This window comes from Melanotaenia boesemani, chromosome 8, assembly GCF_017639745.1.
Source record: "Melanotaenia boesemani isolate fMelBoe1 chromosome 8, fMelBoe1.pri, whole genome shotgun sequence".
Lineage (NCBI taxonomy): Eukaryota > Metazoa > Chordata > Actinopteri > Atheriniformes > Melanotaeniidae > Melanotaenia > Melanotaenia boesemani.
Genome location: NC_055689.1, coordinates 21633842 through 21658257, shown reverse-complemented (window position 1 = coordinate 21658257; position 24416 = coordinate 21633842). Strand labels below are relative to the sequence as shown.

General features: G+C 37.8%; 1 protein-coding gene across 2 annotated transcripts; it reads right to left on the bottom strand.

Moving 5' to 3' along the window:
* Positions 1-4188: 4188 nt before the first annotated feature.
* cables1 (Cdk5 and Abl enzyme substrate 1) lies at positions 4189-23934 on the bottom strand. Of its 2 annotated transcripts, XM_041992292.1 has the most exons (10): positions 23231-23934; positions 15965-16036; positions 15749-15841; positions 14593-14670; positions 11653-11755; positions 10597-10753; positions 10346-10449; positions 7413-7519; positions 7034-7241; positions 4189-5793 (listed from the first exon to the last, which is right to left on the bottom strand). In XM_041992292.1, exons 1-10 carry the CDS (start codon positions 23791-23793, stop codon positions 5653-5655), a joined length of 1626 nt encoding a protein of 541 aa, XP_041848226.1. In that variant the 5' UTR covers positions 23794-23934; the 3' UTR covers positions 4189-5652. The 2 variants fall into 2 exon arrangements, with proteins under 2 accessions (XP_041848226.1, XP_041848227.1); XM_041992293.1 differs by lacking the exon at positions 14593-14670.
* Positions 23935-24416: the final 482 nt, after the last annotated feature.

The window sequence follows — 24416 nt, the reverse complement described above, 5'->3', positions numbered from 1 at the left end:
ACAGACCAGCAGATCAGTGGAATTAAAGGTATTTAAAACAGTTTTGATTTAGTTTTGCCTCTGCACAGATTATTATTGCTACTCCATTTGGCCTCAGACTTGTCCATCATGTGATATCCCATCAAATTTGCAGCCAAAGCAGGTTTCTATCTCATAAAAAAGTAAGAGGATATTGTGTAATCACCTGCATGCAAACTAAATATGGATGATGTCATTATGAAAGAAATTCACATTGCACAATTTGTGCCAGATTTCTGTTTTCTGAATGACTGTAACCTTGGATTATCGCAGGATTTTTCCCCCCTTAGATAACAGGACTAATCTAGAAAACAATCTAACAGTAATCTGTTAACCCATCGGTTACCAGGCATCCCGTGGGCTGAAAATGATAAATAAATATGTATTTATCATAGTCTACCAAGTACCAATACATGTTATACACCATTGGAAAGCTAAGATTCTTGAGATTTAAATAATATATACCATCTCAGGCTACAATCAGAACTGAGGATTCATTAAACACTTCAGAGCAGTTGCAAAAACAATTTATAGAAAAAAACAATTGCACTCTGATAACGCTTGAATCCCAATAACTGAAAAACATAAGATCTCTGCACTCAAATATAAACTCAATCATTTGTTATCTGACTGAATAAGTAGAGTTTCTCAATACACAAAACAGTTTTTTTTGTTTTGTGTTGTTTTTTTTTGTTTGTTTGTTTGTTTTTGTTGTTTTGTTTTTTTTTATTTGGTGACAAACCCAAATTATTAGCAAGTAAACTACCAAAAACTGGAAAGTGACAGAAATAGGCATAAAATCTGAAACTGGAACTCTTTATACATTACACAAGGACATCGATGCAGAATCCCACATGTTTTATAAACGACTACAAACATGTCAGAGCAGTGCATCACCAAGGGTAATGAAATCAGTTCTGGGCTCCTGCAAGCTGCCAGAATTAGACCAAAACGACCGTAAATACTTAGATGCAACGATCACCTGCGAAGAGATCATAGAATCTATCAAACTGCTTAAGAACGGCAAAAGCCCAGGACCAGATGGTTTAAGTAATGATACATTAACAATTCAGTGAGATTCTGGCTCCCTGCCTCCTCAGAATACATAACAGGCCATTGACGATGGCCCCCTCCATCCTACCATAAATTAATCATTATCACTTTAATCCCCAATAAAGGTAGAAATCTGGAAAAGGTGGGCTCATATAGCCCCATCTCTCTTTTAAATACAGAGCAAAAGATTCTAACAAAAACTCTAGCATAACTTTTTATGCTTTCCCACCCCAAAAATAATTAATAAAAATATTTTAAAACAAAACAAAAGCAGTTTGTCTTTGAAGTCATTCTGCACTCCAGTAGCAGATTATGCTGCAACACAAACAGTCCTGTTATATCAGCAGAGGTCCAGTAAAAGTACTCCAGTAAAATAGATGGTCCACAACAAGTCTATTATCCATTAAAAAAAACTGTTTTAGGTGAAAATTGCTAGATTTTTAAGGGTTAACTGATGCATCTTAGGAGGCAACTCTAACTGCACAACACACAGAAATAACATGGTTTCAGATTAAGAAAATTCTAATTTTGATAAGTTGTAGCATTCATTGTAGTCCATTTTTAAATATACCCTCCAAAAACTGCCCAGAAAACAAGCTGTAATAATTTTTAATGCAGCTATCCCTCCTAAAATGTCATCCTAATGTCATATTTACCATGGACATCTGCTTCTAAAGTACATTCTGATTAAACACAAGCTTTGTCCTTGGACTCACATCAGGGCTCTTACCACATCTACTTAAAAAAGTTGACCTGAGTGTTTTTGTTTTCAAGATCCATCAATAAATAAGTGTAAGAAGTGTTTAATGTCCTCTTTTGCGTCACTGGTTTTCTGTTACAGTAGGTTCGGTTGACTCTTGGGTTGGAACAAAAAGGATTAGGTAGCTAGCTTTGGTGGACATAGAGAGAGGATCACATTTTCAGGTCCACCTGCACTGCTTTACTCTCCTGACCCAAGACCAGCTTCAGATAAAACAAACTGGCTTCTAAAAAATGAAAGTGGTGGATTTGAACTTTCTTGCACAGAAAGCAGTGGGTGTTGTGTAAAACTAACAAATAAGCAAGAGCAGTCCACTTTGTTGCTGAGCATTACCCAAGATGGAGAAAATCCATTCTTTAGGTGGTTAAATTGCCACAACAACAAAACCACTTCCTTGTTTACAAGCTGTAAACGGTGAAAAAGCCCTGAGTCACAGAACCATGACAGGAAAGGTGCAAAATGCAGTTTCAGCCAAATGTTGTTGGGAAGGGCAATGGACTGCTGCTTGCCCCAAACGATGCTACACATATTTTCACAATGAGGGTCACTTATGTGTGAGCAGGGCTCAGGAAGGGTTGTCAATAGACCCCTTTATGAGGCAGTGAAGGGGGAATTAGGCCTTCAATGGAGGGGACTAAGCCATGTATGCCATGCGGCCACTCTCAGGCCTGGCCTGTTTGTTTTGATCACAGCACGGGACTGATGTGACCGCAGGCCTTGTTTATGTTGGATATGTGTCAGGCAGAGGACAGTTCCCACCTGGTGAGAAACTGAGCTCTCAGATTGCATCAGACAAACAGGTGCAGTTATTTCCAGTAAAATCTCCACAAGTCCAAAGTGGATTGTCTTGGCAGGTTCAAAAGCTAAGTTATGCATGTGCAAGATGTGCAAAAAAAAACAATCCTAAGGTTTTACCAAAATGTCAAAATGTGCAACAAATGAACAACAAATTTGTTTGTGAGAAAGCCAACCTGACTGTGGACATCTGTATGTTCAGTTAGTTGTTGACCTCTGACCCCCATGTTTCTTTTTACAGTTTCACATGTACTCAAAATGTATGTACAGGATCAACATGACATGTCACAACACTTGAGAGTCAAACAACCCAAATAATCCCTCTAGAAGCACAAGTTCTCTAGTAGTTTGACTGACATATTTAGTTTGTGTTTAAGGAGAAAATGCTTTAAAAACTCTTCCTTCTGTGTTCTGATACGAGCTACGGTTTAAGTAAACATTAAGAACAGCTCATGTCAAGTCATGTCAAGTTAGAATAAAACCTTCAAGGAACTTTGGAATAAAACAATAAGTTCCAGATGGATTTTTAGGACTGGTTGAGCTTGAAGTGAGACAACATTAAGCCTGAAAATAAGCCCAATTAGGACCTTGTTTGTCAGGTTTGTCTGAGTTTCCTGAGAACGTTAAATGAGATTAAACAACACTACAGTTACGGTTTATTGAAATGTCATTAGTTTTACAAGTATTGGGTAAAAAGAACAAAAAGCATTTGATGAATTTAGGGATGATGTCATTTTATATTAAAGTTCAAGATCATCAGCGATAACGTAAAGAGAACATCAATGCATGTACCAAGTGTAATCAATATTAAAGTTGATGTTATGTTTGACTAAAACCTAAAAATGTTTGTCCTAAAGTAGTTGTTAAGAGGTTCTTAGGTCCTCTAGACATGGATGGATCTTGGGACAACATATCCCATCTTCAATAACAATGACAAACAATACAAATGTGTTTTAAGTCACACTAACTTTTTTATGGCTGTTTATGGCCATTTTGCATCTAGTTTCAGATGTGCTTCTTTGTGGATATTTAATGCTAATTAATTATCATCTTGATAATGGTCATTTTGATTATTTTTGGTGAGTGGTCACATGATGCACTATTTGTGTTCACTTCGTCTGTGGAAATCATGAATGCAGGTATTTTGTCCCTTTTTGTTTCTTTCTTTCCTGATTTCTTTTGACTTTTTATGTTGTGTCATTAGTCATTTTAAACATCTGTGTGCCTGTATAATTATTTTGCCTCCCTTTGTTGTGATCTTGTCAACTTTTTGTGGTCCTATTGTGGATTTTTTTCATCTTTTTGTAATCACTTTGTCTCTTTTCTTCTCATTGTGGTCATCTTGCTACTCATATGCTGAGTTAGCCCTCTAAGCCCTTGGGCATGTACTTTTTTAAGCACCCTCAGTCATTCTCCCATGCCTCTGAGAGCCATGAATGTCTGGATATTTCTGTCTTTTCCAAGTGCTGGACTGACTGAATGGATAACAAAGCCTCCTCAAGTGGCTAAAAATACTCCATTCACCCTCTGCTCACTTAATAGATTTGAATGAACAGCAGCAGAACAAGCAAAGCAGTTTATTTACAAACATACACAGGTAATCCCACAAGTCTTTCCTCACTGCGTACTTAGGGTGCATCTTATAGCAACATCTTTGGGCTTGCAAACATAAAGAAGCTCAGTATTTTTCAGATAACTCAATATAGTCCATGCTTTTTAATGACAGATAGTTTTGTGATCATTTTTTGACCCAAATATCATCAGTACTTAGAGCTGCATAAAATCAAATTGGTCTATTCTTTGCTTCTGATTCAGTGGCCTCTCGATACTCTGGTAGTTTCTGAGACAATTCAAAGGCTATAAAATTTTTTGAAATACATGCCAAAAATGTTAATTTCTAAAACTGTTAATTTTCAATTTTTTTTTTACATTTTACATATCAAATTTAAGTGGTTAGGAAATGTTTGATCCAATGGTGTTTTGCTCAAGGACACTTCACCAGAAGAATATTTACAGGCATAAGGTCTTAACCCACATTCTTCAGGCCAAAGGCATTTCCTCTCAACACTAGAGCTGCCTACTGCCAGTCCTGATCACTGGTGAATGACATTTTTGCACTCATGAACAATGACCCCCTATTAAAGCACCGTAAATGTGCTTGCAATACACTCTAACATAGAGTACAGGAAATTCGACACTGATAAAAGTTGGTCTAGTCTCAAGGGTGTCCAATAGCAAGCATTTGAACGGTAGAAAAGCAAATGGAATACTTGAGTGAAAATAGGAGGTCACTTCTTGTCCGCAAGTACCTGTGTACAAATATTTTTAGAAATTTTCATGCAGAAAAACAAAACAAAACAAAAACAAATCAAAGATTCATTGAAATGACTTGTGTTTGGTGTTGATGAACACAGCTTATTTCTTCAGGGTTAGTCCCAAGATTGCTAAAAGTCTAAAAAAAAAAGATGTTCCCTTCCCCCTCATGTGCAAAAAGTGCACTTTTAAGACAATGAATTGTGAAAAGATGAGTCACTCTGAGGAATAACAGTCCAGCCAGAAACAGCCACTTAAAAGGCTTTTGTTTAAATCTTTTGCAGGTCAAGAGGTAAGCAATCATACCAAAGTTTTACAAAGATTCATGAAAAGACATAATAAAAATGAGAAACAGTTAATCATCAGTTTCAACCAATAAAGCTCTCTTAATCAACAAGAGAAAATATATAGAGTCATGTAGATAAGATGAGAGACATGCAAACTGGTAAAACGAGTTTGCAGACAATTCACTCCCTCCTTTTAGAAGTCCATGTAGTGGTGATGAAAGTAGAAGTCAAATATAAGAAATTTGTTTACAAATGTGTCCCTTTGGCTGATTGCAGTTCAGAGAGGAAGGAAGATGTTGCTCGTAGTGATGAATGGCAGCAGTTAAAATGTCAATGAAGAGAGGTCAGGTCGGAGAATGGATATCCGGGGGAGGAGGGGAATCAGGAGGAAAACCTAGCGGTCCTCCTCCTGATGGGTTACTAATGCTAAGAGGTCTGCTGCAGGCGTCTATAGTGAGGCATGATTTCATGCTCTGGGAGCTGCAGGTTGAATTCCAGCGCCACCAGGACAGGAAACTCGAAGGCTATCAGCTCTCTGCGATTCACTCGGAAGCGCTCTTCCAGTTTCTGCCAGAAGAATACCATGAGTTAGGATAAGAGAACAAATGTTTCACAGTGGCTTATAAAAATATTTCTAACTTGCATTTTCCCGGCGCCCCTGTGTTTAATCAAGAGACCACACATCTATTAACTGCAGCATTCTATTAAAGACTGAAACATGCAACTGGGTTCAAGTCACTTCACTAGGCTGGTTTAGGTCATAGTTATGTAATAGATTTAATTTTGCTCATGGAGTTCCACAGGGTTCTGTGCTTTGACCAAAACTTTTCACTTTAAAACTAGCTTCAATGAGGTAATAATGTTAGGCAATCTGCATTGCTATGCAGATGACACTCAAGTATATTTTTCTATAAAGAATAAAGACTTTCTCCTAGAAATCTGGGTGCAGTGATGGACTCAGTGACCTAATTTTTTAAAAACACATTCAGGGAATTACAAAGTCAGCATACTGTCACCTTAAGAATATATCAAGGGTGAAAATCTGATGTCTCAGCAGGATCTGGAAAAGCTAGTTCATGCTTTCACCTTTAGTTGGCTTGATTATTGATTATTGTAACAAAACATACACAACATTCCTTTGTTGGAAATACAAAATTTAAACCTTTAAATTTAGCTTTTTTTTCCTGAAAGTTTTTTCCTACTTCTCACAGCTCTTTTTTTGTTAAAGCTAAAAGTTGCTGTTGTAACATACTCTACAAGCCAACACAAAAAACAGCAAAAGGCACTTAAATTTTCACACAAAAAAGTCTGTTTCTTTCTCACACAAATAACTATTTAGCCCATGAAATCCATTTTAAATTACTCCCAGGGAGCTTTCAATGCTGCAACCAGAGCTATAATGAGTTTGGCTTTAGACTACTAATTGTTAGCAGGGGGCTAAAAGATAAAGTTACCAGCAAACAGAAATGGTCAAATCGACATGGCACTTTAAATCAGAGACATATGAATTATGCTGGATTTTAAACTTTAATTTGATCCTTGAAACTTTATGAACATTGAAATTTGCTAACCAAAATAATTTCATTATTCTTTCTTGTGTTCTGACTTAAACATCCCACTTTTCATTGATCTGCCCCATCCCCGGTGAGTTTACTAGTGTTACCCAAAGTAACAAAAAGGGAAACTTCAATGTAGACTTCAGCTTTAATTTGAGAAAACTAACCCTTTAACCGCAATAGTAGGAACACATTATAAATTGGATAAAGCCACACACTTTTCATTTTTTGAGGTGTGTGAGGGGACTTACATCTATAAGAAGCTTAACTTCATGTTTCTTGAGATCACCGCCAATCTTTGCTGCCAAAAGGACACATGCTCCAGCACAGAGTTTCCGGTTCTGTTTATTTAGTTTGCCTTGAAGAACAAGTTTTTCAAAGTAGACGAAAGCCATAGCCACTGTTGGTTCCTCATACCCACATTCATCCTGGGCCAGCTTTCTTATCTCCCTTTTCAAGCTGTACCAAGTTTAGAAAAGGAGAGAACAAAGAAGAAAATGAGGGAAAGGGAGAAATTAAAAGGGAAGTACTTGATAAAGAAAACAAATCTGACAGTTCATGTTTCCAATAAACTGCATGTTTAATGGATATTAAAAAGTTCATGAGTCCTCCACTTTCCTATCAGTTTACCTCCGTATCTTGCTGAGAGTGAGTTTTATGTGGGGGAATTTCTCCTTGAAGGTTTCATTCATGTCCTTCTTGAGGTCAAAAGGTTTGACGTATTCAATGACCGTAGTCTGGAAAAGGAAAACCAGAGGTGGTGTTAAAATAACCACAGTCTCATCACTTTGTACAATGTGACTGGATCCTAACATCTTGGATTCCACCATCTGACAACGAGTCTCACTGGGTGCTGATGTTACCTTCAACACTTTGAACAAGTGGCAATATTCCATAATCTTATCAATATCAACTAGTTAAGTCTATGTCACAAAAACATTATATTTTAGAAGATAAACTGTTATGATGATCCAAAACAATATAGAGGTTACTGTGAGTCAGTCCTACAAACCCTGTCTTTGTAGTATAAATACCAAAACAGAAAAGCTTTCATGCATTATTAACAAAAGATTAGCACATTTAAAAAACATTAAATAAAACAAACTGTACATTTTCAGTAGCAGAGGCTGAAAGTTTGTGTTGAAAAGCAAATTAATAACTCTGTATCCATTAGGTACCAGACATACTTGATTGCCAGCCAACCTTTCTATGGTCAGGACAGTAATAACCCTCATTAACATTGGTCAGCTTGAATAGAGTAAAGTGATCTCTCTCATTCATAACTGTTCAAAGGAGTGAAAACAGGTTTTAAAAGGTTCATTTCAGGCCTTTCAAGGTAGGATCTTTCTGTTGTTAAAAGAGGTTGTCTGTTATGTTAATAAATGAAATAAATTAACAGGATCAAATAAATGAATGAAAAGTAATAAATAAATCTTTTTATAAAGACTTTGTGACTCAGGAGTTAGATCAGTGGTCTACCAGTTGATTTGATCTACTGTGAACATTAATAACATAAATGTTGCCATTGGCAAAATGACAGATAGAAAAGAATTCTAAGTTTTAATTATGTTATTTAGGATAAACTACAAACCTGACCTAGAAAAAAGGTCATGACAGGATAAATAATTCTGCCATGGCTCTAATAATGGAAATTTTATCAGTGTTCTTACAGGATTTGGTAATGGCTTCCGATATGGTCAATAAACATGGACTTTGCAGGCAGCCCATTTTCTCTGTGTTTTGTCTAATGTTAACAGTTACAGTAAGAGCAATTATTTCAAAGGGGCTGAATTTTATTTGTAATGGCAGTTGCAAGTGCTGCACTCATGCATCCTATTAACACAAATTTACACCATCCGGTTCACACTGTGTGATTACATCACATTCCTCTTGTGTTGTAACAGAACCTACTCTGAGTTTTAGAAACTAAAGCTGTCCTTTAAACTACTATGATCCAGATTCCTGTAGTATAAAACACATAAAAGAGAGTGTTTCTCTTTCAACAGCTACAGGATCTATGAAAAAGTCCCTGCAGCCCAATATGACCTTTTGATTTGTTATCATCTATCTCAGCCCTGGGTTCCAGTAGAACTGCTTTCATTGTGTTTGAACTCTGCTGCAGTCACGGTTGATTGCTACCAGTCTAGGCAGTGATTGTAACTCTACCATGCTGAGGTGTGATGCATTACAGGATTATCAGGCTTAGATCTGTGCTTGACACAGCTTTTTGATGGAAGATGCATCAAATGATAACAGGATATGATTCAGACAAGAACTCAGATACAGGAATGCTAGAGAGAATTCAATTAATTAAAAAACATAAAACAAAAAAACCAGTGCAGACTCCACATTGTATATCACATCACTACATCAGTATAGCAGGCACCAGCCCAGAAATTAATTAAATGGACGAGATACATACCACTACAGCTATCTTGTAGATCTGTCAAACTGCTGTCAATCTGCCAATTTGACTGAGAGAGTTTTAAAGAAAGTTGTAAAAAATAAATAAATAAAAAATCTAAAAGCTGCTTTAGCAAATCCATTGATCAAGTGGCAGACAGATGCAAATAAAATTTAAGCTTCTACTGTTTTCCCCTAATGTGCATAATAGAAAGTAAGTCTCACACCAACTGTTTCCACATTTTATAAGAAAAACATAATCTCACACATCCATCATTTCAGATTTAACAAAAAGGTAATCTTATTAACTGCCTTAACTTTAGACATTTATTCAGAGCAGCCCATGTATAACCTATGAAATTAATAGAATTTACTGGTTCCATTCCTGCCGTAAACAATAGCCATTGTTGTCAGCCCCTTAGTTTTGTAATTGGAGGAAGAAGAGGACAAAGAAGTAGCCTGGCCTTGACAAACATTTCAGCTATGTCAATCCTTGTGCATACTAACAGTCTCCATAGCAAAAACAGAACCCAGGAAAGAATGAGGAGGGAGACTAGTTTTTTCTCTCCCAGTTTTTCCCAAACACAATAAGACATCCGTTCTTTTCCAGAAAAGTGTGAGAATAGTTAATACTGAGGCATAACACAAAAATATTTTGATGGTGCAATGGTTCCTTAATAGTTACTGTCCACAACACAGAGACGAAGTACGGTACTCATTTAATCCCCGAAAGGCAGAAGAGAGACTGTATCAATGACCTTGCTGATTAAAAAAAACCAAAAAACACTCTGAAACATCCTCCTTACTCATTTTCAGAAACAGTTGATAAACTTAAAGAATAACTTTTAGAAATAAACTACAGACAAATATTTAAAGTTTTATTGTTTTTAATTGTAGTGGTAAGAATGAGAACAAAATGTTAAAACTGGTAATAATGGTTGAAATAGTCACTGAAGAAACCAAAGTAGTAACAGTGAGAAGGACACCAGTTCCTTTCAGCAGTAAAATATTGTATTTATTTGTTTATTTATTAATTTTTTTCTATCCCTCTCTCTTTGATAAAAACAGTCTTTCCAATCCACTCCCAAAGGGACAGGGAAGACGCTGCTGTTGTTGCTGCTAGTAGTCTTGTGTTAGACATTGTCAAAGTATTTTCTTACCATGTAGGAAGGGAATATGAGAACTCTCTTGTGTTTTCCACAGGGCCACTGTGGGTCATCTAGCAGATTGGGGTCATACTCGCGAAAGTCTGCAAAGTCATTCCCTATAGAAGCAGAAACAACCACAAAAACACCAGAGGTTTAGTCAAACTTTCCATTTGAACCAATTCCTTGTCTAAAAAAATGCACAAAGAAAGGGGAGGATAACAAGCCATTATAATCAGCTAGGTACATGTTGGCACTCCACTAACCTGTGTCTAAGCTGCTTTGGTTGCTGTTGGCTCGGCCCAGACTGAGGCTGCGGTGGCTTGCATTGCGAGACTGAGAGAAGGATGAGGTGGAGTCGATTGTGTTTCGTCGCCCACCCAGGACATTAGTTGGGTAAAGGAACTGGGTGTAGGACACAGTCTGCAAACATAGGTGTATGGGTTTATAATATCTCTTGGAAAAGATATTAAAAAAAAGCTTACAGTTGCTTGCTCTTCCACATTGGAATGCAAAACTTTCAGCACCCTTATAATACTGTAGGCTACCAGCATTTTTTATGCTAATTAGCAAAATGAGCAAAACCTAATGTAAAAAAAAAAAATTCTCAACACAAAATTTTTGGCACAGAAGTCTTTGGTTTCATTTTCGTAGCCTGTAACTGTGGTGCAATGTTCATAATAAATCATTTTGCACTCAAATACAAGTAGTTTGATTGAGGAGCTAGCTTAGTGCTTTCCTTGTTGCAGTTGCAGCTAACGACTGACAAACTGCGTTTTTCCTTCAGAACTGTGGCACTGATGAGCAATTTTCAAGCTAATGTCTGATAAAATTTTAAATTTAACACACTTATGAGATAATATTGTGGAAAAGAACTGTTCTAAAACACTGATAATGGCTATAGAGACTCACATAATATATGTGTTGTCAGTCCATATTGCATATTGTCCTATTTCAAATTAGCTCAGTGCATATGCTCATTGTATAACACTTTTTAGTTTATACAGAACATAATAGTAAAGAAGGTGCTGGGTTCCATAACAAATTGTATCACTACATAGTTTTCCCAACAAAGCCATTCCCAATGCACTGTTTTCAATACTCTTGGAAATTTTTACAGCACAGTTAACAGAATATAAAAGTATTGTTTGTTGAAGAGTTAACTGATGTCTTCTTGTTAAAATACCAACTAGACTGTGAAATGCATCATTGGAAATATGTATGTAAATATCAGGTATTTAGGCAATTCCTATTCATGGAAAACATTACCAGTATGATGATCATCCACAGCACACATACAGTACTTGTTATTAGTTTCTCACCTTTCCATCCGCTCCTAACTCCACTCCCTCCAGCCCAATCACCATCTCCTTGGCACTTACACCTCCTGACGGATGACGCTGACGCCCTTCCACCTTTACATCCCTATTGAGCACAAGACTTTTAGAGCTCTCACCATACAAATCATATAGCAGCTTCTTTTAACTCCCGCCCCTCATCTTAACTCTTGCTTAACCCTATTCAATGGCCTTTTTTTCCTCACACACTCTACTTCACAAACATAGATCATATATTGATTAATGCCCATCAGCTGGCCTAGTTTCTGTAACTGCTTAAGTTTTTTGGTTTATCCTAGGGCATCTGAAATTAAATGTGCCTTTGGGAGGTAGGATGGAGAAGAGTACATTTTTTTTTACTGTATCAGGCAAGCCTCTTTAAAGTCAGCTGCTGCCTCACCAGTGCCTGAAATGCCATACTGCTGTGGGAGATTTGCAGGAGGTCTAGCGCTCTCCTGAAGCAGAAAATAGATGGCTGGAGAAGAAAGTGTGTCAGTGGAGCAAACCGTGAACACTTCAGGACAGCACACATGTTGTATGAGCCTGGTACTGTCCCATTTAACGCTAGCTGCACAAATAATCCAGCAAAACTAAACTGTGTGACAATAAAGCCATATATTCTATTAGCATTTTAAAGTTAATAAATTCCAGTCAAACCTCAAAATCAACCACAGCAGCAGCATGACATTTTTATTTCACTACCAAACACCAACAATAATTAATCATTGTTGTTTTGCTAGGATTTAAATTTGCTTAATCATTTTCAGTAACTGTTAGTAAAGCCTGATTTAGACTGTATACACTGACAGAGCAGATGACATTCTTGTTGTCCACTTTATTCACAGTCTGTCATATTAAATAACGGCAAGCCAATTATTTCTATCCAGCAATTTCCATTAAGAAACTTAACTAGCTGGATTTGCTTTTCTTTTTATCTGCTAAAACCCAGTGTACAGTAGAGAAATAAAGGTTAGTTTGCTGACAATATAATATTTGTCTGTGTTTGTGTTATAATTCACTCAATAATTTTAAATATTTCTAGTGTTCTGAGATTTTACAGGTGGTAGAGGTTGACACTGAGTTGTTTTTCTGCTTATGTTTTATCTTCCCTGGCTTTGCCTTGCTTCTGTTCAAAACTGTGTCCAGATACATAAAAAATAAATAAATGATCCAGTGAGTCTTCACATGACTTTCCAGTGTTTTGACAACATAAGGGGCCAGCCTGTTATAACAAAAACAGTGTTATCTGGTAGACGTCAGGACATAATGTTGACAAATGCATCATAGGCATGAAGATCTCTGGGTAGCAGATGTAGTGCACTGAAAATTAAATGGGGGGGAAAAGGAGGAAATAGGACAGACGGAAAGCTTTGCATGGAGAGCTTTTCTTTAATGAAAACGTTTAGAAACTAAAAAAGGTTCAGCTTTATTTGGCCAAGAATAAAGAGAAATGAGAGGAAATGAAAGGAAAAAATGAACATTGGTTAATAGCATGCATGGATCACAAGCTTTAAATATCTGCACGTTAGTAGTTGTTTTTTTTTAATCTATGTAAAGTGCAAGTCATGCTATGCCAAATATTTCTAAATTTAGCATCAGGCAAACAAAGAATAAAGAATCCCAAATCCTACTTAACACTTTAACAAACACTTTATGGCTCCCATAAACAATTCAAGATTGTAGTCAACATTTGACTCATTTAATTTTAAACCTTGACTACAAAAAGTCACCAAAGTCCACACAAATAAAGACAAAAACCATTTAAAAAAATGCAAATGCAGATATTTAAGCTGAATGAACTGTGATGACCCACAACCAGAAGTTAGAATATAAACAACCAGCACTTACTTTAAATTAAGTTATTAATATTTTTCTGACAAACAGTGAGAATGAAAGCTCTCTTGGGGGTTTAATTATTTTGTTTGTTTGTTTGTTAAAGATATGTAATAGTCTGCTTTTACATGATTTTAAATTATGGATCTTATTTTTACAGTAACATGACAGAAAATATTGTGCAGGATAGAAAGAAAAACTACATCTTTTGGCTAACTTGCCCAATTAAAATGATGTTTTGCAGTTGCAGCACATGACAAAACCAGTTAAAATCTAAGCATAAACTCAATTAACAGCACTGAGCTGTCATATGTGCTTACTGGACAGCGCTGGGGGGGATCTTGCACTGATTGGCTGGCTTAGGAAATTCCACAAATACCCTGAGCCTAACCGTTCAGTCTGAACATTGTCATTCTTTTGTGTTTGTCTCCGTTCACTTCCTCTAAAACACACCGCTTCATGTGACTAGAGTGATGTCAGAACCAAGGCCGTACTACAGCTAGTCCCAATGTAAGACAAGCGAGTCCCTTTAACAAAGAGCGTCGGACAAAAGGAAATAAGCATTGTCTACTTTTAAATCAGAGAAGAGCTAAAAAGATACAAGAATAAAAAAATAATGGTTAATGATAAGCTGCGATTTAAACATGCAACAGAAACTCTGCCACCATGGTTGAGAATTAAACCAGTTAACACAATAAAATCGTTTCTTGGTTATAAATTTTAAATCTAAGAGGAGTGAGTGTCCTAGGAAACTCAAAAAGGTAAACAGCAAAGCCAGTGATATTTGCAACAGACAAAAATGATCTGAACAAAAAGTATGAGCGCCCAACAGCCACCAGAACCATTATGGAAAAAGCAATATAAGCAATGAGTATTAGGTTTTAGTCCCGTCTAAGAATATACAAAATTAAGCCTTTAAAGCAAATTTAACACCACTGTTTGTAACTAAAATTATTAATATAAAAATGCATCCACCAAAACTTTAAGGTAGTTTGTATGTCCACAGAAAAGAAGATGGATGAGAAAACAAAGGGAAAGAGGGAGCACAGGCTGGACGGAGTTACAAAGTTCGGCATGCTGTAGGATACATACCCTGTTTGGCTACAATCTCGATAGGGCAGGACAGAAAAAACACTATAGAAGGATCTTCTGCCACTGATAAGGACTATCCTATGAAAACAAAAATGGTAAACAAGCTAATCAATATCTAACTGACAAGATCCACAGGTAAAGTTGGATAGTTTGTAGTTATAAAACTTAGAATAAAGAGAATGATCTGAAACATCAGTACAAGTGTGTGTTGTTCTGTTGTAGAGCAGCAGATATCATCAGTGGTTTGAGGGCAACAATGATGCATTTTTGTTCCAACATCCAACTTCTTAACTTAAGTGAATGTGAGCCAAATCATTGCAGACTTGCTGTATAGTTGTAGCAGCAACACATAAAGCAGAACTTTAGGTTAAATAACAAAAACCTAATTATTTCTTCTAAAAGTTCCACCTCATTAACCTATATGAAATCTTACAACTCAACCGAAATTAACATTAAGATATCAACACCACCACATCTAAAAAATGTTGCTTGTGTGAGCATCAGTTCATCAAAACTTAGGAAAGACAACTTTAAAAATCACCTCTGTGAAATTATAGTTGCGGACCAGAATGGTCCACTAATAAAATAAAAATAAACAAGATCTTCCTCTCCATAGAAACCACATACTGAATAATAAAACTGAAGATATAATCAATACAGCTTTGAAAAACAACCAGAACTCGACCACATACCAGAAATTAATAAAAATAAAAGAAAAAGGTGTCTAAGTGAGCCATTGTTCCAAATCTAAGGAAACAAATAAATATCACCCGATCAGTATTATCCAAATACCACACACTTCAGCATTAAAACAACTCAGCTACTATCTGAAGTGAGGGATTTTTCTGCTGCACACATGCTTGTGTAAAGTGTGACACATCCATCCAACATTCAGTGGTGAGACTGATTCTAGGTGTCATTACAAAATTCAACAATGATTAAATAAACATTTGACCAAAAATTCATTAGCATTTATTGCTAAATAAGGAGACAGGATTTCTAATTACATTCATCCAAAAGTCAGAATGGCATGCTGTGAATGAGCCTGCTCGCCTGCCTGTAATGTGAGAAACATTCAAACTGCACTTCATTGGCTGGGGTGCCTGCCATTGCTCATTGAGGACTCATATTGACTAAGGGATGTTTGCCTTCATACCTTCCATTGCGCACATCATGCTGCCTCAGGTTCTTTATGATGTGGACCTTTTTGAAGCTCTTTGGTCGGGGTGAACCCGATAGGGTTCGGCATCTAAAATGTAAAAAAAATAAAAATAAAAAAAAATTGCAAAATAAGAAAAATTGGCATGCAAAACACTTAGTTAGCTTTAATTTTAGGCCAAAATACAGTATGAAGCAAGGTGCTGCCGTTGACCTGCGCAGAGGAGCATTTTCCTCAATGTCTTCTAGAGTTTCAAGGGAAGAGCGTTGAGATATGAGTCTTCGTCTGGGAAGATAGAAGAAAAGTATTAAATTAAGTAATGTGAAGAAAAGTCATTATCACAACAAAACTTTGCAGGATCATTTGGTTATGTTGCAGCTTTCTGTAGAAACTAACTCCTGCAGAAAAAAATAATCCTGTCTGTGATCCTTTTTTTCCTCTACTCCTCTCTCTCAAACACACACAACACTACTCTACAAAGCAATTTGATTAAAAAGGCACATCACTAAATAAAAAGGGAATTCCACTGCAATACCTAAATTAGAAAAAAGTCAGAAAAAAAAGACAAATAGAGGTCTGCCTAGCTTTTAGCAGTGCAGACAATTTAAACAAAAAAACTTTATCTACCAACTTAATGCATGGATCAATCAGTTATTTTTAGAAAACTATTTATGTCTTGAAATATGCTAAATATCTAACTCCAAAGTGCTCAAATGTTTGGAAATAAGCCTATGAAGGACTATCCGGGCAAACAGTTGAAAAGTTTTAGAATTTGGTTTTGTGGATTTTATCATTTATGGTACATAATATTAAAAAAATTGATATTATGGTGGTGTAGTGGTTAGCACCGCAGCTTCACGGCAAGAAGGATGCTGGTTTGAGCATCGGTGGGGGGGCGGCGGCGAGGGGGTTCTTTGTGGAGTTTGCATGTTCTCCCCGTGTATGCATGGGTTAGGTTCTCTCTGGGTTCTTCGGATTCTCCCCACCATCCAAAGACATGCATTAGGCTAATTGGTCACTCTAAATTCTCCCTAGGAGTGAGTATGTGTGTGTGTGTGTGAATGGTTGTTTGCCCCCATCTGTGTTAGCCCTGCGATGAACTGGTGACCTGTCCAGGGTGTACCCTGCCTCTCACTTGTTAAAATGCTGGGATAGGTTCCAGCCTACCCGTGACCCATAATGGATTAAGCGGTTCAGAAAATGAATGAATGAAAATGAAAAAATTACCCAGAGAATCTGGAGAATTCTCTGTACCCAAAGGTTAAAACCCAGTACTGAAGGGTAATATTCTTTAGGCAACCTGGCATTATAAATAGTAGAAATTATTGCAGGAGTTAATGAAGACTTGTAGAAAACACTGTCAACAGTGGTTTATTACTCCAAAAACTGGAGTAAAAACTTCAGAGTTCTAAGTAAAACAGACAGAATCTATGTGGTGGTGTGGGGCTGCAATGGGCAGTTCTTGATGTTGTTTTAAAGAATGCTTTGCTCATTTCAGCAAGACAACACCATTCATCACTCAGCAGTATTACAGCAGCATGGTTGCATGGAACTTGCATGGAATCGGCCGGCCGATTAAATCAGCCAGTTTTAGCCCTTTTCAAAGTAATCATAATAGGCCAGAGTTTTAACGATAAAATGCAGATATATTCTTAATTGCTCATAAATAAGTAAATGCTGTTAAATGTCGGGAGCGCGTGAGATTACTCTCTGTATTCAGCAACTGTCACGATGTCCTGTCACTTTTTTTTACTAACAGAACTTAACATAGGCTGTACCAGCAACTCAGTGACAGAATATTTGCGACCATTATGTTTAAAATGCAACTCTGTCGACATGTTTTGACATCTGAGAAAAGCGTCTCTGGTTTTTATTTTGGTTCATGGCAAAGAAAATAATGGTGTAGAGAAAATGTGATTTAACATTAAAAGGGGCTGCATAAATATTGTTTTGCCAGTAACTTCATTCATTATATTGCATATAAAATACACTTATGGTCTAAATCTAAAGATAAATTAATCAGTACAACTGGTAGCTATATTAATGTGTGTTCCATAGAAAGAAAACTTCACAATGCAAGCTTTAAATGAATAAAATGAAATAAAAAGTTTTTTCACTCATACATATTTTTTATTAGTTGGCCGATTAATCAGTTATCAGAATGTTTTCCTGCCAAATATCGAATTGGCATCAGCCTCAAAAAATCTGCATTGGCCGGGCTTTAATGCAAAGGACATAATTCATTTCACTCAGGACTTAAAAGGAATATCAGTACCTAGCGCTTGTAAAAAGCTTTCAATAACTAAATGTCAAATGATTATTTAAATTATGACTTTTCACTTTATGTTCTACAGTTAATACACAAACTGTCAAAAGTGGCATTCAACAGCACTGTATGCATGTGCTGTCAATGATCTCCTCAGTTTTGCATTAATCAGATAATTTTCCAGGATCAGAGCTGCTAAGAGGGTAATGACCTGACTCTGCAGGCACTTTGTGTAACACATTTCGTCACAGATGGCCTTTATTTCACACTTTAGTGAGTCGACTCAACAAGCCAATTCTGCTGGACCTCTTTCATATGATCAGCTGCCGGTTTCAGAAAACAAACTCACAATTGAGAGCTAAGTATGCCTGAGCCATTCTAATATTAGACTATAATTGCATGTTTAGCTCTACAGTAACAAAATAATCCAACTTATCAGTCAGTCTTACAACCTGGAAACGTTTAGGTGGTGGAAATTAACACACTGTTGGTCAAACAATAAAATGCTGTCTTATTCTTCTTCAGACTATCCACTAATAAATGCATCTGACACAAACTATCTGCCAAAGTCAATGAAGTGGACGAACAAGTTGCCCATCTGCATGCACCATCAAATGTCTTCCAAAAATTTAAATGTGCTTCAATGATTGTTGACCTTGCAGAAGCAACACAATCATATGAAACCTGACCCGACCCGCAATGATTCACAGTTAAATGACAGACACTGAAGTGTAAAGTCAAGATGTTGGTTAATAAATGACAGAGTTTAAAGACACATTAGCAAAGAAATTGCTCTGTGCTTGAGGATCTCCCAGAGTTTAAACCAACACAGGCTGATAGAAGGCCACATACCAGTTAAGTGTTTACATAAAACACAACCAAACCAATAGAAAAGGATTGGTTAGTAACTTTCTTAGTCTAAATTAGTTGAATGATTAGATGCATTAGATTAGATGCAACTGTGACTCTGCTAGACTGAGTTAAAGGGCAGTAATAAAATGGCCTGCCCTGACCTCTTGCTGAGGCTCAGATGAGTGGGATCATGTGATTTATGGTCAGTCTTTCATCCTCCTCCTTCAGTGACAGCCCTTAGAGGTGGACTGGCTGAATAATGATGTAAAACAGCAACTTTGCTCACAGGGCATGGTTTTCTCCAGTGTTTTTTATGTTTATTGCATTACAGAATCCTGCAACTGGCTCAATCCAAATCATCACCAGTTAATTTTCATTTTGTAGAATAATTACCTAGCATAGCCATTAGGTCAGTTCTATTGCACAGATGGACTTTCAGTTCACTTAATTTCTTTCCCATGTACCCTGAAAATTCCCTAATGACTGCTAGATGTGCAAATAATGTGCAAATATTTGTCTTTTTTTAAAAGAATATTTCAACGCTTTGGAAATTTGTTATATAACTACCCAAAAAGCCAAAACAAGAATACAAGTTAGTAATGTATTGGTCCCTTGCTAATTGCTCAATTTAAAAAGTTATCACTGAGTGTAATCTGTCTTGTTCTCCATAGTTATTCACATTACTACACAAAGAAAACAAAAGTTTAAGAATACAATGTTAACATCAGCTAAAGCATATATGGCACTTTAAAAGCAGGTGGGCTTTTAAAGTTACCTTTTTGGATACAAAGCTTACAATCTACATCTTAATCTTGATAAGTTAGACTTGTTTTACACCAAACATTCTCCAACATGCCAGTCTATCCAGCAACTATCACAACTAGCAGAAATCTCTTACCACAAGTGTAATCATGGAAATGCTTGTTAAATCAGTTAAAACATTTACAGTGCACAATGTATCTGAGCCGAAGAAGCAGCATCCTCTTGCGTCTTCAGTCTGTGTGATTTTTTTTTATCTTCTTCCAGCTCAAACCTCAGTGAATTGTTACTTTAAAACGATTTATTCACAACCAAAGCTGAAAGGAATGTTTCCAGGTTGTGTTGACGCAACCTAAACACGCATGTGAGGACTTTGATCCAGTCCCTGTTGATGAAGAGCTGCAGGATGTGCTTTTAATGCAAAATATATTTTCCAGTCCAGTAAAGGCTGGTTTTAAATCCTGAAAACAAAAACACGAGCCAGGCCACTCATTCACTTTAAACTTGACTTGACTTGACCAGCCAGGGTTAGAACAGTCACTGTATATCCATGACATTACCTAGGCCCAGTCAGACCCTTCTGTTCATTTCTACTGCAAATGCAATAAAAATGTTCAAAATGTTGTTAATAATCCTGCACAGCGGTGCCATGAGATGAAGCTATAAAACTGAAGTGGACCATTTAGACGTGGAGATTAGACAGTTTCAGACATGCAACCTGTTGGCAGCTTGCCTTCATTTCACAGTGAAAATAAATGTAACGCTCTGGGCTCCTTCACAGAAATACAGCCTGGCAGATGGAAAAAATGATTGTTATGATTTTAAAAAAAGTAAAATCTTGTCAGAAAGTAGAAGCACAAACATACTAGGAATACAAATTGGATGTTTAAGGAGATTTGAAAAATTAATGGGCTCAAAGGAAGATAAAGAAATTCTCTTGTGTGTTACAACAGCAATATGTGGCATTCTTAGTGTGAGAAGCACAACAAGCGATGAAGTAGAAATTAAAAACTGGGGTCCAGATTGAAACTTTGTCTAGTTAACCAGAGGCTGAACTTCGTGGACATCTCTTGTGGGCTTTTCTGAGAATCTGTTGACAGCTTAGCCCTGAAAGACTGTGTGAAGGAAAATGAAGCATTTTTAGATAATCCTCTGACTGTGCCGATCATGACTTCAACAAATAATCAACTTCATAACCAGAAGTATTTGACCCGATCACACAAAACTCCAGAGGACTACTATGATGACTTGTGCTGCTTGTTTTTACTGCCTTGTTCAAAAGTTCAAATACTGTAAATTGCTTATTTCTGGACTACCTCATGCTGGTGAGAACATAACAAAGAGAGGATGTGAGAAGCCTCAGCCTGACTGTGATTTCAGAGGAAAAGATAGAGTGAAAATTATTTAACATCTCCTGCACACCAGAAGGAGATAGGTCTGCTATATTTAAAGCACAGCTCTTGGCATACTGATTTATAATGGCTAAAAAATTTGTAGTGAATACTGAATACTACATTATCAGGCATCAATGCATTAGATTCTGCAGCTTTGATCTCAGAGTCTTTTCTGGCAGCACATCAGAGGCTCTGCAACTTCCTGAATGGGAACAGGACTGAAGGCCAAAAAGTCTGAGGGGAGAGTGTGTCTCTGATTCCCCTGGGAGAGGAAGTGGAGGACAGAAAATACAGAGCGGAGAGCCAGGCTGCTTCTCAGAAAGCCTGGGCATCCTGCCTCTCCCAGCCAGGGACCTCTGGACACAGTTCCACCAGCTGCCCTTGGAGAACAAACCAAGCACTGTGCAGAGCGCTCGTCCATCCACGCGTTGGTGGAATATGGCAGCCCTCCATCAGCAGGTTACTTTTTTCCTCAACATTAGGATTCATTTTACGTGGACGTCCTCCAAACACATACCAAAAGAGGAGTTTGGTAACCTCATGCTGTATTTAATAACTGAACAGCAGAACCACAGTGGTGCCAGAAATAAAATACTGTGGTTGTGTAATAAATCCGGGAATATCCAATAATGGAAACAGTATAATAACAATTAGTTTGACCAATAGTGAAATCACAATTATTTGACATGATTACTTGCCAACTTTGGGAACATGATGCATGTTTCAAACTCCCAGACACACAACGTGGTCAGAGTAAGCATTAGACTTGGAAAGGTTTTTAAATAATGCAACAGTCTGATTTCTACTTTCTGTGGATATATCTTCCGCGTGATCTCTCTAAACATGCTGCAGCCTGGTGGAAAGATTTCAGGAGGCCAAAGAACCACTATGAAGGAAAGGGAGGTACCAGATTAATAACACAATATAAAATAAGAGTTTCCTGTTAAACCTAATGCCAAATATTTGCTGCTGTATTGTGATTCCTTGCAAGGTGTTAGATATTTTGCTCATTCCCTGCACTTTTTGAGTCGGAGGAGGTGTAAAAAGCAAATGCACGTATCATGTTAAGCGATATATTACTTGTTCATTGCATCTATTTCATTGCAACAATCTCAAACTGTTAAGTTTGTCTGTGCAATTTTCATGAGGTGGAAAGGGGAACCGGGTGCTTATTGAGCATTTCACCATCAAGCAGAGAGACAAGCCTTGCAGAAGCACCAGATGGCAGTGAGGACTCAGCCACGAGAGGAGCTCTGAATGTAAAAGCAGAGTGGGGAGGATTTAACGGACGGTTCGGTCAGTGAGACAATCATTAGATGAGTGTCACTGACTGTGGTCAAATTTCTCTTTGTGGCTCCAATGTGACGATGAACTGCACACCGATTGCAAATAAAAGAGAGTCAAATGAAAAGCAAGCCCCTGTTGCACATGGAGTTGGAGAAAGGTGTAAAGTTACAGGATGTTTACATCACAGAGGAGACAGCAGGTTTGTGCCAAGGTTTTAAAGTCACATTCACTAAAATCTATTTGAAGTGTAGTGGGTTTGAAAAAATGGCAAACTAAACAGGAGGGAATACAACTGAAAATGGCAAAGACTTTCCAGATGGACATCCTGAGACCTGTCCCTGTTCATTTCAGTGAGTCATGAGACGCCAACCACCTGCATGGAGTACAGCCAAACTTTTTCCCTCCTGCTGTGTCATGTTGTGTCCAAGCCAACTGTGTTGCTTGGAAATGAAAACTTTTCAAAGAAGCTGAATGTCAGAAACCTGCAGGAAAACAGCTAGTGTTCATCCCACTAGTTTTCTTAATACTGTGCTTAAAAAAAAACAAACAAAACAAACAAAAAAAAACTTTAAGTCCCTTTTAAAAGTTATTCTTTCAATTTCATACCTCAATTGGTTTATCAAACAGTGATTTTTTTTTTTCCCAACCTACAAGTCATATTTTTACTTTTGTTGACCAAACAAAACATAATTAAAGTTTTTCAGTAGTAAGCAAATGTTCTCACTACATCCTTGCAAAGGCACCGTTTTGTTTTGTTTTTAGTTGTTTGCTTGAGATGATTTAAAAAAAAAAAAAAGTCTAGTGACCCGACTGTGCTTAACCCACAGAGTGACTTGAACCTTTAACCAAGGCTTCATCAGTCATATTGTAACGCATGCCCCCAACACCACACAGTGAAGTAAAGCCATTGTTTACAGTTACCTTGACCTCTGCTGCTCGATCTGTCCGCCCTCCAGGCAGTAGTTCGGGGAGAATTGCCTGGAGTACTGGGCAGGTAGGATTCCCTGAGTGAAAGTCTGCAGCCTCCCTCTAGTCGAGGCTGGGACCGCGGAGAAAGGCGAGTTGAACGTGGAGGGCAAGAAAGCGTCGCCCTCTGTCTCTGGTGCAGCAGTGGGACCCGTCCCCAAACTGGTCCGACTGCTGGCGAGGAGAGCCTGGTTTGCTAAAGCGAGCGCCTGGGCGGCCGTGGTCGCAGCCGCAGCCGCCGCCGCAGCAGCAGCTCCGGCGGTGCCAGCAGCTCCCTGAGCCGCCAAGCGCTCCGGAGAAACCAGGCTCTGTCTAGTCCGTGCTTCAGGCGAGCTTTCCTCTTGGTTTTGAAAGTCTGCATCGTCTTGCACGGGTCGTCCGTCTAGAGAAATGTTGCTAAGAAAGGACAACGCCGCTTGCCTCCTCCTCGGGTCTATGCGTTTCCGTGTATGCTCAATACTGGAGTGCTTTATCTGAAGCGTGGCTGTGGATGTGTTGCTGCTTGTGGCAGCCGCCATGGTCCACTTCCAGAGATCCGAGTACTCGCAGCGGCGATCTTACCTTGTGGACATTAATATAGTTGTAATCGTGCTTGTGTTGGTGAATGGTGGTGCCTGTCTTTTAAGTACATGCGTTTAACTGGGTGAAAACAGGGAGGTCACGTGTCCGCAGTATTGTGGCAGCACAGGGAAAATTTGGACCAATGAGCTGTCAGTATTTTTTATACCTTTTCCTGGCTGCTGGAACCTCCACTCTCCTCTCTGAAAGTGCATACCAAAATTACATAAACGAGACATCTCTAAGCAGTTTCATTCAGACACGTTGAAGCTGTTGTTTCCATCTCCTCTATATTCTGAATCATTTCCAATTATTCAACTCAACAAGAAACGTGTAGTATAGTGGCGTGGAAACTTTCACTGCTTCTTTCTGAATGACAAAAGTCTATCAACGATGGTAAAAGACCTGCTTTTTACTTCTTCAGTTTGCACAAAGTACAGCTGTAGGCGTTGTGACCGGTGGGCGCTGGCAGAATGGGGCCTGGCTTCTGTTTTGAGAAAATAGATCATTTTCTAAAACGTGGGAGTCAGCATCTCTGAAGCAATTGCGCCATCTATCTGCTTGACATGCATGCATTACGTAT